Consider the following 16941-nt stretch of genomic DNA (forward strand, 5'->3'; position numbering starts at 1 on the left):
TCCCCATGCATTTTAAATGGAGTCCACTCCGCTCATAACGGACCCGGCTAGAGCAGACTATCAGCTACAACAGACTAAATTTTGGGCGAAAATTGTTTCGACTGAATGTTTATAGCGGACTTCCGCGAGGCCGGCACACATCCGATGTGCTTTTTCTTTGTTTATTTCGGCAAGAAAACTGTTATGTCTGGTAACGTTGCTGGCAGACGGGTCGTTGGCGCAGCCAAGCCAGTGCTAGTGGCTTTTTTTGGTGTGTGTGTGTGCGGCCAGCGGCATGAGCGGCAGGGTAGCTGATTTTACTGTCCGATAAATTGATCGTAATTAACGCTGTCGAGCATGGGGAAAAACAGGCCGACATCGCCAAAGTACAGGCCTGTATAAGCAGACTGTCCGCAATACCTTCAAGAACAAGGCCGGTGCCGATAAACATGACTCTGGCGAGATTGAAAAAAGTGGTGCACTCGGAGGCGAGTCTGCCCTCGTCAGTTTTTTTTATGTAATAAAAAACTCGGGTTAAGTAAAGTTCAGCTTTTATTATTTCCATGCATGCATCCTTCCCATTCCGTTCGGTGAAAAAGGTAAGAAATGCCTCAAGTAGGGGGGTTGTTCACCATCCATTGTGTGCAATCTGCCGGAACCCGTGCGCAGTCCAACTGGTCTAACATTCGATTTTACAGCTGTGCGTCATCAGATTATTTCATTACAGCTGGTTCAATGACCAGACTAAAATCGCTAAAAATCTGGAAGCTGCCTTGAGGGAACGTCAGGCAGCAATCCGATTTGTTTGACGAATGGTTTCGGGAAAACCTGCCTCGTCGTGAGGGGATTTAAAAGAGCCTAGCTAATGCTGATGGCCACGACTGATGATTTATAGGTGGTTAATAATTGCGCCTAGTTATATTCTTGCTTTATTTACTCAGTTCATCATGCGTCTTTACACACTTGACCGCAAGCGCTAGGCCTTTTCTAAGTGCCAGTTCTAAGCTTCTTTGCCAACACTGCTGAGGTGCTGCAGGCGTGTAGAAAGAACAAAGTTGTACTATGCATATGCAATATCGGTCAAAGTACCCCACTTTTGGACTCATACTCCCCCCCCCCCCAAACCCCCTGTCGGATACTGCATACTTCGGCTACAGCGGACGTTTTTTTCCGGATTCAGAGGGTCCGTTGTAACAGGTGTAGACTGTAATTAACCATTTTCAGAGGAACAATGGACAAAACTGCATTGGTCATAAAACTGTACCATAAAAACCCACGTATAATACGAGGTTTTTTTTCCCATTTTTACTATGTAAAATTTGTACTTAGTACTATATGTGGAACCAAAAGTTTTCAGCCAAAAATTTGCACTTTCGGTATCAGTTTCAGCGGAGGGTGCGTCATCTTGCGCTGGCGTTAGCTGGCTGCGGCTGGCTGCTGCTTCTCTCAGCCGACGCTATTTCAATTGTTTTGACCACGCCAAGGACCGGCACGTTCACCTCAAGTCTATCACGATGTCGGGTGCACGAAGGCAGTATTCGGCTGCAATTAAAAGAAAACATTTTATGTGCCGAGACCATCAGGAATTGCCCGCAGGACGGCAGTTCGGTGTCACCGAAGGCAGCATTCGCGGGTGGAGAAAGCAACTGGTGATTGACTGGATAAAGTCTGTGTTGTGTCGGTGGCCTGGAGCACTGTTGGGGGTTCCCGTCAGTGCTCGTGTTGGACGCCTTTCGCTGCCACCTGGCCGATTCCGTGAAGAAGTTGTTGCGCGAACCCCCCCACCGAACTCATTGTCATTCTGAGAGGAATGACATCCGAGGTGCAACCGCTAGACGTTGGCATCAACAAGCCTTTCAAAGACTGCATCAGGTCCTGCTACCAAGAGTGAATGAGGTCAGGAGACTCGTAAGTGACAGCTACCAGATGGCTGACGCGGGCTTCTTCAGCGGTGCTTTGTGGCTGGATCGCGGATGCGTGGGCCAGCATCGCAGAGGAGCTCGTCAGTCGCTCTTTTAAGAAATGCGGCATCTCGAACGCCCTTGATGGCACTGAGGACCACTTTCTGTGGGAAGACATCTCCGACAACGCGACTTCAGGAGACAGCGGCAGCGAAAATTGACAATCACAGAAAAATGTTTTCTGTGCTCTTTACGTCGCATTATCGGATAAAAACTTTTTTTCTGATTTTGCTATCTCCGAATTAAGCCTCGTATTATACGCGGGTCCTTATTAAACCCGGGTTTTTACGGTAATCTTGAAATTTTCCAACTCTATGAATCCTGGTGAGTGCAATAAGGCAATCAGTCTTTTGATGGATTGCTTGGAACCGATTTTACAGCTCATTAAACTTTGGTGGCACCAGTGACAAAGAACCATTTGAGTGCCCATTTCAAACACTAAAGTTTATTTAGCTGTAAAATTAGTTCCAAGTGATGCATAAAAAAACTGATTGTCTTACCCTAGCAAAAATTCTGATACAAATTCTAATACACGTATATGCTTATTGCCACTAATAGACCTATCAGTCTGTATTAGTCTATTAGGTCTATCAGTTTGTATCAGCCTATTAGTCCTATCAGTCTGTATTAGTCTATTAGGTCTATTAGTCTGTATTAGTCTATTAGGTCTATCAGACTGTATTAGTCTGATAGGTCTACCAGAGTGTACTAGTTCTATCAGAACCAGTGCAAGTTCGAACAAAGCAATGAAACATGGCAACACATTTTATTATCAGGGTACACAGGCAAATTCCTCTGGCTGACAGAAATCTGGCTGAATAATTTAATGTTACATCAGTTCGTAACCTGATTAAGAACGAATGAATAAATTGCAATGCGAATCCACAAAATAGCTGCAGCGTGCAATCAGAAAAGCTCGTCAAACCTGTACGGTCCAGCCGTAGGTACATATCGAGCGCATTAATGGCCGATTGAACACCATTCCCATTTCGATGCAACTTCAAAACGGCATTCACCCTTCCGCAAAACGCGATTCGAATGGAGTCTCTTCTTCGTGAGGCATTGCGTTGAGAAACAAAGGAGTCCGAAGCGGCGAGGTGACGGGTCAAAGATGGGTCGGGCGGCGGCCCGGATCACATTTGTCAATGTTCGGCGGGCGCTAGACACATCGCCAACACTTCTGGATGACGTGATGCACACGCTTTCTTCGATGTCAGGCGTTCGATGTCAGCATAGCAGACAGAGCAAAGATGTCCGGAGCCGCGAGGTGACGGGTCCATGATGGATCGCGCTGCGGCCTGGTTCATACTTGCCAAAGTTAAACGGGCGTTAGACACATCTCCAACACTTCTAGATGACGCGATGCACACGCGTCTGATGTGAAATAACGCTCGAAGCCGCTTCCTTCTAACCGTCTTCTTCCCGAACGTACACACACGCCAGCCGCACTTTGATACCGTCGCCATCTTGGCTACCCAACGAAGACCATTGGCATGGCTTGGCTTGACTTCGTTGCAGTTTTTTCGGCTTAGTTAGATTTCTTGCTGCTCTTCTTGCAGCCTCGCAGGTACGGTCAGGTTAAAGTCCCATCATCTGCTTTAAACGCCGATCAAGGGCATTTAGGTCAGGTTAGCGTCGGCACTCGAGGCTGCTCTCGCGCGGCAGACGCGGGGGGAGACGCAGCGGGGGACCCTCGGGGGCAGGACGCCTCGGGGATCCGACGCGCGCCGAATCCGCCGACGCTGGCGCGGGGCTTTAGTCATCGGGACGCGATAACCGCGTGAGGCGGGGATCGGCCCTGCGCGGCCCATATCCCACGCCTACTTGTTGGCCCCAATAAAGTGTTTCTCTCTCTCTCTCTCAGGTTAGCGTCACTAAATAAAGGCGTAGCTTATTTAGTTACGCTAGGTCAGGTAAGGTGGCTTATCGCTGGCGCAGCACTCCCAGCGCATTTTTTAGGAGCGAAAATGAAAAAAAAAAAGTTGACCTATTTTGCATAAGAATTTGGTTGGAGATTTACGGAGATTTGTTAGTGAACAAAACGCTTCATAATAATATACCAAATAAACATTATTGCTCAAGGGTGATCATTTCAACCTTTTTTGGCTTGTGATTTTCCAGAAAAAATAAAAATTCAGGAAATCGCACTTTGCGGGTACATTTGTATTAGTTTTTATTATAACCAATACGTCTCTATTAGTTCGTATTAGACTCAGGTCTATCAGATCTATTAGTATTTGTAAACTAATACAAACTAATAGGTGTATTTGTATTAGACTAATACAACTTGTATATGAAACTTATAAAACTGATACAAGTTTGTATAAGACTAATATATGTCTTATACACCTAATACAAAAATGTATAAGACTAATACAAGTTTCTATCAGAATTTTTGCTAGGGTTACTGCACTCCCCAGGGTTCATAGTGTTGGAAAATGTAAGGATTACAGTTTCATGGCCAACACAGTTTTGTCTATTATTCTTCCAAAAATGGTTAATTACCTCTAATTGTCCCGAGAACTAATTGCCCAACTAAAAAAATAATTCCGTATTTGAAAGCAGTGTGGAACAAGCAGTAAGACTGAAAAGTTTCACAGAGTTTACTTAAAAATTAAAATAAATAGTTTTAAGAGCCATGTCCCCTCCTTAAGGAAGTCACACCTTTGTGCCAAGAAGCTAACAGTTTCTGCGAACCAAGACTTCTCCTTGTGGCATAGACAGCTTGTGCAGTACGTTTTCTATTCCTAATGACATTTGCAACCAGCATGGGAGAAGGTATTAAACAGGTGCCTTGCACAAATTTTATAAGAAAGATTGGCAAACAATTACAAAAATCTCACCTAGAACTGTTGGTGTGTGTGCTCCCAAGCAGGTAAGCACCATGTTTTCACTATTGCTCATTAGATGTCGCATACACTGCATCGCCATCTTTATACGAGCATTTGAATGAGGTGTGGGGATGCATGGGTTTAAAATCACAATTACACAATTAGCTTGAATATTTTGCTTCTTTAAATCCAAGGTAAGAATGCCATTGAATGTTTGATCATACACAGAAATATTTAAGCTCTTATTCCAATTCTGGGTTTGATTTGAATTTAACATCTATATAAAATACAGTGGTAGCATGTCAATTCGAACTTCAATAATTCACATTTATTATTAATTCGAACTGCACGATTTGGCCCGGTCAAAGCTCGATAAAAGCCTATGTTGAAAGAAGCCTGTTATCCAAACCTCAATAGATTCCGCCACAGATAATTTGAACTACGTGGCACCGCACCGGTGCTAGCGCGCTTGGCACACGTCCAGAGAAACGCACCCTCTGCTTACACACAAGGCTCCGTAGAACGGATAAGGAAGAGGAGAAGGAATAAACTTCATTGCAGAATGCAATTTAGGGGCAGGTGGTGACCACTGGGCACAGCCCAGTGGTGACTTCGGCAGCACGTTCCACCAAGGCTTTCTGGACCCTGGGGTCAGAGCCGCCCAACGCCACTTACCATTGATCAACAGAGGGGATTATCGGTAAGGGGTTTCGAGGGCATGCCCACATAACATGGCACATGGTTTTGACATCTCCGCAGTGAAGCATAGGGGTGATGGGTACTGATCAGGGTATATGCAACACGGACGGGTATTAGCTTGAAGGAGCCGCCACATGCGTTCTTCCTTTGTAGAAAGTGAAGAATGGGCTGGGAGGTATTTCTGGCGGAGGAGGCAGCAGTGCGCAGTAATATCTCCATATGTAATAAGGCTATCTCGAGTGGATTGAGCTCTGTGGTTAGGGGTAACAGAAGCGCCTGATCGGGCAGCAAGATCTCGAGATGCTGCGTGGGCCACCTTGCTACCCAGTAAGCCGGTGTGGGCAAGTGTCCACAAGAGCTCCACTGGAGTTTCAGGGGGATTGCGCAGAACTTTAAGAACTTTTGCAGATATGCACCCTCAGGCAAAGTTCCGTATATCTGATTGAGAATCGGACAACATGACTTTTGGGGTAGGGCTCTGAGAAAGGGCTAGCGCTATTGCTGCTGCTTCTGCCTCAGTAGGTAAATGGGTGTGGATGGTGAGAGATGTCAGTAGGGTGAGTTAGGACTGTTGATGACTGCCAAGGCTTAGGCTTTGTGGTTTCGGTAGCTAATGGCATCCACATAGTGGCTTGTCGAGTTTGGGAGGGTATTTTTCTGCCAAGTAATGAGCGTGTTCTACGAGTGACGTGGTTTGCAGGGTGCACGTTGCGGGATTGCGGCCGGGTTAGGATACTGTTTCGAATGTAGGAGGAATCGGGGGGGGGCGGAGGGGGGCGAAATTAGTGAAGATGGGGATGCGGATGTGTAATTGGCGGAGAATTGGTAGTCCCACAAGGGATGATGCTAGACAGGAGTATTGATCGATTAGACAGGCCTCAATAAGTTCTTCAGCGGTATTGTGGATACCAAGTTGTTTTATTTTGGCAGTACCAGTGCTGTGAGGACCTGCAGGGGGACTTGGAGGACTTTATGCAACAGGTGCCTATATCCCACATGATGGATGATTGGAAGATTTGGCAGACTCATTCATTGCGAACTACGTTGATGAGAATGCAGTAGTGTGTGTGGTGCGTTGATGATGAGGGCATCAAATCTCAGGTCAGAAGCGCTGAACCTGTGCTTGCCAATGACAGCAACAAGGACAAAAACAAAACATAGTGCAGCTGTCCACTATAAAGTCATGGAAGGAATGAATGCTGCCTGTCTCTTCTTCGGTGTTCAAGACGGTGGAGATGAGGCCTTCCTCTACATTCGTTTCATAGAGAAAAAAGTGCTGACTGTCGCCTTCATGAACAAAAGGCGGGCCATTCTCACTGGCTTTTTCAAGCGCCAAAGCGTTGAAAACCCTACTGCTTCCCAACTGCCATGTACTGCCATTATTGTTCACGTTCATTATTTTAAACTGAGATAGTGCTCCTCGCTCTTTGAATTAACAAGCTTTTACTGTGCTGAATAGAAGATAATACAATTAAGGTATTTATATAAATGAGCAGTGTCTTGAGCTCCCATCACACACAATTCTACTGCCAGTGTAATTTACTTTTGTTCTAACCCACATGTTCACTCAAAACTTTGAGAGCATTTTACTTGGCACTCTAGCTTTCGCACTAGAAAAATGAGGTAGGTCAAAATTTTTCCAATACGTACAGAGGAATGTAAAGTAAATTTGTTGATTTTTCCACAAATAATAATTTGAAGATGAAAATGCAAAAGCACAAAGCAACATATTGTGCCACCCAGCTAGATTGCAAATTCTGCTACAAGGTTTGATATTTACCAACAAGAGAAGAAAAACATACTTTTCAAGTTTGTATACGTCTGCTGCTAGGCTGTAAGACAGCATTAAAGATATCTACCACCCAAGTACTTACCCTGTTTTCATGCTATTTCAGCCCGCCTTCAAAACCTTTCCCCGCAGGTCACGGTTATCAACATTCCCTTTTGTTAACCCACAGCTTTTACAAGTATGCTTGGAATCTGCTAAATTTATCCCTCCAGATGTGTCATCACAGCAGTTGCAGCAAATAAGTTGGGAGGAAGATGAAACACAAGGGCCACTTTCATGACCACTTTTCTAAAAAATTCATTAAATTGACAAAAAAAACTCAGAAAGTGGCCTTCGTATGTTATGTTTGAGTCATTACAAAACTTATTAAATTGACCAAATAAACTCTGAAGGTGGCGTCAGCATACCCCGTTTGAGTCTGGTACCGCAATTAAACTGCTTATATTCACTTCAATGTCAGGTTTTATTCCAGACATAAAAAAATTATCGCTTCAGAATACCACTATGTGCTAACATTAAAGGGACACTGAAGTGAATTTGTCAAGATCCTCTTTTTGCTTGCACTGCGTAGACTGGCTCAAATTAGCACACTTTTCATCGTTTATCTGGTTGACAAATCGGTAATTATTTTACAAAGCGCGACAGAAGAAAATTACCATACGCGGTTTGCGGCGGCCGCACCAACTCAGGCTGTGACATTGGGAGGAGGGGGCACCGTGATTGGACGATACCCAAGGTTTGCAAACAAGTTTCGGTTTCGGTTCTGTAAAACACAACCAATGGCGTTGTTGAATGGGCATTCTCAATATCTCAGTAATCGTCGTACCGCGCTTCTGCAATGTTGTCGGCTGTAAAATGCCTAAGATAAGCATCCCAGGACGGCTTGGAATCGTAGCATTCACTAGCCGAGACCTACGCAGTGCATGAACGCCCTCCGCGTCCCCGCAGACGCTCAAATGCCATGCGCTTTTCCCCATATTTGGAGCTTGCCTCACTCATGCCTGTATCGTAAAAAGCGTGTTCGCACCAGGCCAAGGGTCTGTTGATTCTGGCCTGTGCCCACTGCCCGCAAGCAGTCGGTGCTTATGGCAACAGCACGCCAACGAGAACTCGCTAGCACGCCAGTGCCAGTCTGCGCGCGTTCTGTGAACTAGTTTGTGGAGCAAGGAACGTTGCGGCCCAAAAAAAGGTGAACTAGTATAGAAAACATCGGTGGAAAACGAAAAAGTTAACTTTAAAAAAAAAAAGCACGTAACCCGCGGGGATTCGAACTTGTGACTTGCAAAACACTTGCGGTGCCATACCTAGCGCTCCAAACAAGTCGGCCACAGGCGAGCGCTGCTGACCTTGGAAATGTAAGGTATATAATGTATAACCAGTTTATACTTTTATTTAGTTTTAGCATTCCAAGCAGCTTAGGTGACTATTTGTTGTTTTGCGTTTGTGCAGTAAGCATCCCCCAAGTTTCCACAATATCCATGTCTAGCAATTGCATTTCTTAGATGGAAAAGCGTTCGCAGATGCGTAGTCGTGCAGCTGGCCGCTGTGCTTGTTCGCCCAGCGCAAAAAAGTGCTTCCCACATCCCAGTTTTGTGCTGTACAGTAAAAATATCCATTGATTTTATTTCCTTAGTACCTATATTGACTTCGCTGACTCTACTCCCGCCTTCAGGAGGCCTTATATTTTCCTACTGCCGTACCAGTCAGCGAAGCGTCGCATGTGCACTTGTGCAGCGCTTGTGTGAAGCGACCTTGACTTAGAGCTACATACAGTGTACAAACTAACCAAGTAAGAAAAGGCACATTCTTCCATTCACAAACGTGTTCTGGCTTCGTTTCAACTGAGCGAACGAATTGCGACGACCCGTCGGCAGCCGGCGGACAAAACGCTGGGCCGACTGACTCTGTCTGAAGGACGGGGAGCCGTGGAGTAGCGCAGCCAATTGCGAGCTCGGCTCCTCCCGACGTCACACGAAATTAGCGTCTCGACTGGGGCCAGTTGGTTCATTCTGATCTTAAACAGCGCAAAAGACAAGGACTATGAAAGAAGCACAGACAAGCGCTGTCTGTGCTTCTTTCCTAGTCCTTGTCTTTTGCGCTGTTGTTTAAGGTCACAGGAAAATGGCACAGAAAATGGGCGAGCGTAAAGAGAGGAGAACAGCATTTTCAAATTAATTTTTCTACTAAATAAAATCGCGTTAACACGCCCAGAGTGGTCGAAACATGGCCTGGGGACTCCGGACTACAATTTGCGCTAGTAATCCCGCAATGTTTACGTATCACTTCAGTGTCCTTTTAACAATCTCAATGTATGTGATGACAAAAATTGGTGTCTTGTGTTGACTGCTCTATACCGGAACGTTTAAACAGGAAAAAAAAAACTAATTCTAACCGGCAAATTCCTCTTCTGCTTGGGAGCTTGTGCTGCTGAGGCACATGAGAGCACACTGCGTACCTGAGAAAAAATTGACACATATTCGTTAGTTAATACGGACCAGAGGTTAGAATATAAGCAGGAAAACCGAATAGAACAGACTAAAGTAGAAAATAGAATACCTACCCATGGCACTAAAGGTAATGGCGGCCTGTGTTCCTCGACTGCTGCAGGACACATCCCGGTAGTGAGCTGCAGCTGTAGGCACTGCCATGATGAAGTTCTCAGGCATCAACGTTACTGCAAGTGGCATGCTTTCTGTTCCAGCAGTCACCAGCAAAACTGTAAACAATCAGACAAATAATTGAATGTGGGGCGTAACGCACTGAAGCTACACCTAGGCTACGAGGTGTGCCATAGTGGTGGGCTCTGGATTAATGTTGGCCATCTGGGGATCTGTAGTGTGCACCAAAACATAAAGACAAACAGGCGTTTACTATTTTCAACTTCTTTTGAGCAGCAGCCACCGTGGCCGGAATTGAACCCATGTGCTTGGGCACAGCAGCACATCTTGGTGCTGAGCCACCATGGCAGGTTCGCACAAATAAGAAATAGGGCTGACAGTTAGCCGTTTCTTGGTTCTCCTCTTTGGCAGAAAACATTATCCAGACACTTATACTACCAAACTTATACTACCAAACGGCCACCAGATAAGTGGTTAAACAGTGTTGCTATGCACAGTTTCATAAAGCAAACATTCCACATCGTAATGGTGACCTTTTTTTGCTCTTCCATTCTAAGAACAGTTAAAAATAGAAACACCTACCACCTTCGATAGCTAGCATGACTGATGTCTTTTTTAAGAGACTCACCCTTCGAAAGGTTGGGATATTGCGTTCGGATAAAACTGTGGATGGGACAACCACTACACAATATCACAAAAGCAAACCTAGAACTGTGAAATCGCCGTAACACAAGAACACGTGCTTCTTTGCACATCACATAACCATGCTAATTGACGGTGTCACTTGTGCAAACACGCTTTGAGTCTTTTCCATGTCACCATTTCTGCACCGCCTGGCTGTGATAATGCAGCCGCATGAGGCTATAAATGCCCACACATTATCGCAAATCTACCGCAGCTCTTCCTGTTGTTTTAACGTGTGGTTTTTACTGGATGCCGGAAATAATCGAGTTCCTTTTTTGACAGTGCCAGTGAGGAACGATTACACATCTTTCAGCCTCATTGTTATCGTTGACATGCTTGGAAGATTTCTCTATTTGTTCGGTAATGGAAGCTCCGCACTACAATTTTATGGTTAATTATTTAAAGCCTTACGAAACCAAATGACATTAGTTGGGCGGGCTGTGCTACACGCAAAATGCTAAGGCATTAAATATGTTAGGCATGACGGTGATAATTTCCAAATAGAGAAATGCACTGATATTTCAAAAGTTTTCAACATGGACAAACGTCTTAGAAAGGTTGAAAATTTTTTTTGTGAAAGAAAACATTATGAGAAATAGTGTTTTCTAAAAAATGGTGTGAGCTGTTTCTAAAAGCAGCTTCAGCAGCTGGCGTCGCCCTCCAGTGGTGGCCAAATCAAAAAAATTCAAAACAAGTAATATGACGTTCTGCCTTTTGCCCCTGTTTTACCGAACTTTGTCTTCTTCAGAACTTGGCCTCCAAGAGGGCAAAGAAATAATCTCACTTCAAAGTTGACCTCTGTTTCCTCTGGTGCCGAGATTTTTGTTGGTTTTATTTGGTGCCCGTTGCGTTCGAGAGTAGGCAGATTTTAAGGCAGTTGCGGTGGTGAATGAGTTGAGCGGCCATGCAGCCAAAGTGCAAGGTTGTTTCATTCTAAAGATTTCCTGGTTTAGAGTGCCCCCAGCGCTTTTTCAGCAAGCAAACGATGCCGCATTCACTGACAAGTTCATCAATTTAGGTTAAAATTTTAATTCTCCCACCAAATCGTATTTTCACGTCGTCTGTCATGAAGTTACAGGGCAGACATTCAAACGAACTGTCAGTGCATCACTAGGCTCTGCCACGGCCTCCGCGATCGGCTGCCGGCGGCGTGCCATTGCTCCGGCTGTCCCATTTGGCCGGAGAGAGCGTAATTTCGAAGGGGCCATTTTGCCGTTTTCAGCCACACCGCGGCGTGCGGAGCCGATGGTTGAAAGCAACGGCCGTCTGTGCTGCGGTGGCCCGCGAAATGGCTTTTGACAGCTGTTCCGTTCCGCATGACAAAAATAAACGGCCATAGCTGCTTTTAGGAATCGAAGTAATATTACAGCACCTGGTGATGTATTTATGTCAGCTACGGTGGCGAATAGAGGGGTGTATTTCACATGCGCTGTACCGCACTACGCTCCACACAACCGACTGCCTTTCCGATAACACCGCCGCTGCGAAATTTCCCACGTTTGAATGATGTTCGGCTCGTAAACAGGTATTGTTTTTTTCTTATGCGGCCGTACGGGCTTAATTTAGTTGTGTACAACCAAGGCTACTAAACTGACACAAGAGGTGGCCGCTCTCTTTTCTGGCATTCAAATCAATCTTTATTGGACGTAATGCTAAGAGCACTAAGAGAATAAAAAACGCTGGAAGCGAATTATGTTGAGTGATTCCTGACCGACATTGTAATCTCCATGGCACATCTGCGTTATGCTATTAGGTTTTCGATTTCAGAGGAAAGAAACTAAAAAGTTTACCTTGATGCATTCCGTTTTTATTTAGTTCTTAAAGGTATTTCGGTGCCTACGCAATAATCACTGTGATTTATATGAATACCTAAAATACAAGAACCTTTCGTTACAGTGAGGATCGCATAGCTTAAAGTAAAATGCATTCGTATTCCTGCAACCAGAGTGCCTCTGTGAACGGTTTTATAGGTGAAATTTACAGGCTAGGTTCCAATCAACAGCTGCAAGCGTCGACAGGGTGCGTAGAAAAAAATTCGCGTTGACAGCATATATCTTGCGGCAAAGCCGACTTTCTGTCGTTTGCTCTGTATGTGTTGATCTAATTTCGGCCCTAAGAAAACCATAAAGGAATTGGTCACCAGGGCGGTTCCATAATTACGCTGTGCTTTGTTTACTTGCCATAATTAGTTTACAGTGACATTATAAACGTCACAGAATTCTGGTTTGCTCTATAGGCCCCGCGGGGAGTGTATGGATACAATAAACAGCTGTAACTTTTGTTTTATGAAAACTATTGCGAAACAATTATGGCAATTAGCAGCGGAGACGACTCGACCATTACACCAGGTTTTATCTGCCTTTCGCCATTCCGTAGTTCACAGCTGAAGTTGGAATTTCCGTCTGCTGTCCATACACCTACGTGAAGGAAACGAACAACTCCATTGTTGTCCGCTAGAATAAACTCTAGTCCCTCCAAGTTTCCTGTATACGTTCAATCACAAGTTAAAAACGTGTTTGTTTTATGCACTTCGATTGCACCCTGCTGGTCCTCTGGTCAGCCCTCACAGAGGGGAAGGGCAATAAACTTTTTTCTTTCAACGGACGCCACCGTGCGCGGCAATGAGGCTGCGATTGCATGGACATCTTCGGACGCCCCCTTGCTAAATGGTTCCCGGAAGATCTTCAATACATATGGCCTAGCTGAAGAAGCTGAACTTATGGGTGTCCTGGGGGCTGTCCATTCCATCCGCGACCATTGTGACTCACTCTCATCCCGGAAATTTCGCATCATTACGGATTCCCACGTCGCCCTTAAAGAATTGAACCGAACATTTTCACCTAATTATACGGCCACGAATATATTACACGCCACCCGAGACCTTCAACTGGAAGGCATCGCCATCCGCATCGTCTGGTCCCCGGGACACACGCCTGGGGCACATGGCAACCACGCGGCTCACACCGCCGCCCGGGAGAGACTTGACACACCTCCAGTGGTTTCCAGTGCCCCATTGCAACACCTACCACGACCAGACTCGCAACTTCACCTGCGGAAATTCAAGGCAGAGAGTCGCAAGAGGCTTCAAGATACCACCCCGGTGGGTGTACTGGGCCCGCTCAAGACGCTCACACGCTCGGGCGAGGTGGTAGCTAATAAGATTTACGCTAACACGGCCCTAACCCCTCATGCACTACATAAATGGACCCACGGAGCCAGCTCGCACATCCAACGCTGCCCGTATTGTGACGAGAAGTGTATCCCTAACCTGTACCATTTGATATGGCACTGCGAGCACTTCAAGACCGGTCGCGAGCCACTATTGGACCTCAGTTACCCACCCGGAGATGAAGAAGCGCACCTGCAACGCGTTCGAGAGGACCCCTCAGTGCTTGAGAAAGTTATTGAATACGCACTAACCAGTGGTCTTTACAAGCTGGTGTAATAACCTGGACCGACACCTATAAAAATCGTCGCACCTATCTCGTCACGGTTTTTGTGAACTATATGTTCACGGACTAAAATGCTATCCACCATTCAGGTGATTGAACCTTGAACATTGTTCTTTTTTCGATTATTTCCTCCCTTCCTTCATGTCCCTTTCCTTCCCCAACAGGGCATCATGCCCCCTCTGATAATAAAGGCATTCCTCCTCCTCCTTTCAACATACCCGGTACTTTTACTCACAAATGTAGGATCTCAAAGGGTGTGCCTGTCACAAGCAGAAAACATGTCAGTGCGATGAAAAATTTCGTATATATGCTTATAATTTCAATTTGCGTTGCAGTGGCCTGGATGTTGAAGTTTCGTGCGCGATGGGGCTCGGATGGTGACCGTTGCAACAACATGGCACAGTAACCGCAAACTTGTTCATCACCACAAATAACTCTTATTTATAAATAACTTTCGAGAGAGTACTGCATACCACTCCGTACGCTCGCTCCACGCTTGAAACATGGTCAACCTTTCGTTGATCGCTGATTGCTTCAGTGAAATAAGTTTCTCTGAGCAGCGGAGACAAGCCGACTTCATAAAATCATTGCCAGGTCTCTGAATTCATCAAAACTAACAACCACAGGGAAGCTACGATGAATTACGACAGCGAAGACACCCAGCCGCACAATCTCCGCCAAGCCATTCAGAGGAGTCTGTGCGAGCGGCCGAACCATCGGCTAACACCACCACCTCGCAGCACGTTGCGGAGTGAGCCGCATTACATTTTTTTGCTGCGGGACACGCCGAATGGGACGGCCAGAGCAACGGCGCGCCGCCGGCAGCCGATCGCGGAGGCCATGGCTCTGCAGCCTTGCTTGCCATCAGTCCTCCCAGATGGCGCTACCATACTTAGCCGCGGACCGTTGGCTGCCGTTGCTTTGTTTTCGACCGTATTTGCACCTGGCTTGTTTTTGTTGCGGTAGAAAGTGATCGTTTCGGGAAACACGGGTATGCTGGACACATGGTCTTGTAGGACAACATCGATTACGCCTATCGGCCAGTATTGTTCAAGACAACTCCAAAGCGGCGGACTGCTGTGCAGCTAAAGCTAGCATAGTGAGGCCAGTACCAACAGCAGTCACACCGGTACTTCTATGCTTACATGTATTTTTGTAAGTTTCATTGTTTACCAGACCATTCTTACTGCTGTAAGATGAATATGCATTAAAGCGCAAATAGCTCGTTTGGCAAGCTTATAAGCTCTGCCTAATTTGCGTTTGGTTTTGCTGCCCTCAGCCAATCGCACGTACAGCTGGGCTTATGACATCACAGGTTCTGTCGTGGGACATGGGCTAGTGGGTCAAATGGCCATTCCCTTTTTCCCTATTTATATAGCTTATTTGCGCGAAGTGAGCGTTAAAGTGATGTCAGTATGATTCTCAGGAGGCATTATTTTGAATGAACCAAACTTGTGTTCTGTCTGTATGGCCCTTTTGAGACAAAAATAACAATAGAGCGAAGGCATTAGATTTTTGCGTGTAGCAGCGAATTAATGCCATTCAATCTTGACGCCTTAAGCATTAACCACATTTGTCGGGAACGTGGGGCACGGGTATAATATCTAATATCTAGCCCTGTCTCGCCCGCATTCCTCTCCTGCATTCTGGTCTCTCTCTCTCTCTCTTTTAAAAACGTTCTGCTCTGATAAACCATGACCGAATCTTCGGCGTAAGAGTGCTGCTGCAATACGTAACCCGGACTGGCAGTAAACCACACTGAAAATCACTGCAGCCGAAGGATGGATGACCAAGGGAGCTCATCTCCGTACGTGAACGAAGGTTCGGGACAGACCGCTGGGTGGAAGGAAGGCAAGACAAACACCACCGGCGAAGTGAGACAAACCTTTACGGAAGACAAGGTTTGTCTCATGCAGCGAGAGGTTTCTCTATGCTGGGAGGCCCACAGAGGTGTTTTCTCAGTAACTCACGAGATTCCCCGGCTGTCTTGACATACATGCGCACACACACACACACAGCGTTCGACCGCGCGCCGTCAGGCACTAGCGTGGGCTACTTCTCCGCACTGCGACTTTCCGCGCAGACGACTTTTACGCACGCATGATCACAAGCACGAAAATAGAGCACACAAAACAGAATGCACGGTAGAACATCGCGAACACATCACAGCACGAGGAATGTGCACTTTTTAGGTCCAGCGAGGGGTCTAGTGTGGAGTGGGGTTTCAACGCTCGGTAGACTGCCCAGCGGGCGCAACGGCGCTGCCAGCGTATGCTCAAGTGACGCCGGACAGGAGCACACAATGTTCAGTCAGCGGGCAGTGACCCTCTGGCATTCAGCACCGTGCAGATTTAAAATAGAGCACAAGACAACAATACGCATCATGAAACGATCGACCACGAGAACGACGACAGCATAGACCGGAGCGGCCAGGAGGAGGAAAGAAAAGCTTGGGCTTGGGTGGCTTGGGTCACCTGATCAAAACGTGACGTCACTGGACTTATTTAACATAGACGATTGACGAGCGCGAAGTCAACGGAGCGCAAGCGTGTGTGTGTGCGGAGGTTGTTTTTCAAGTGGCCTCTGACGGCACGTGTTCCTAGGTAGTTTTATGCGCACTTCAGGAACGCTTCCAGCACGGCACGCCTTGGGCAGTCCCGCTAGTGTGACGCTGGTTTGCGGGGTAGGGGGGCATTTGGCGGCCCCTGCAAGAAGCCACTGCCGCAAGGTCTAGTAAGTGGCAGTACTCCTGGATGCCGTACTTACCAGAGTTACTGTAACTCTGGTACTTACAACGTAGATTTTGTGGAGAAACAATTGAAGAGAGTACTCGTCGCGACGGAAAGAAGCACACTGAACAGCGGTTAGTAATTATGAAGTGCCACGCAATACACATGCGTCTTTAAAATTGCCTAATAACGCTCGAAC

At 46.3% G+C, this 16941-nt stretch overlaps 1 protein-coding gene across 9 annotated transcripts in view; it reads right to left on the reverse strand.

Annotated features, from left to right (window-relative positions):
* LOC144158541 (uncharacterized) overlaps positions 1-16508 on the reverse strand; it is a 92586-nt gene extending 76078 nt beyond the window's left edge. The window contains exons 1-4 of one of the 9 annotated variants that reach the window (XM_077689487.1): positions 16396-16489; positions 13552-13610; positions 9820-9933; positions 9652-9714 (exon numbers count right to left, since the gene is read on the reverse strand). In XM_077689487.1, the coding sequence (XP_077545613.1) occupies positions 9652-9714; positions 9820-9925 (169 nt within the window). In that variant the 5' untranslated portion in view covers positions 9926-9933; positions 13552-13610; positions 16396-16489. Of the gene's footprint in view, positions 1-9651; positions 9715-9819; positions 9976-13551; positions 13611-15898; positions 16290-16395 lie in introns of those variants that run through there. The other 8 variants (XM_077689482.1, XM_077689486.1, XM_077689481.1 and 5 more) reach the window with 8 other exon arrangements.
* Positions 16509-16941: the final 433 nt, after the last annotated feature.

This window comes from Haemaphysalis longicornis, unplaced genomic scaffold (assembly GCF_048455015.1).
Source record: "Haemaphysalis longicornis isolate Haplotype H1 unplaced genomic scaffold, Haemaphysalis longicornis Haplotype H1 scaffold_10, whole genome shotgun sequence".
Classification (NCBI taxonomy): Eukaryota; Metazoa; Arthropoda; class Arachnida; order Ixodida; family Ixodidae; genus Haemaphysalis; species Haemaphysalis longicornis.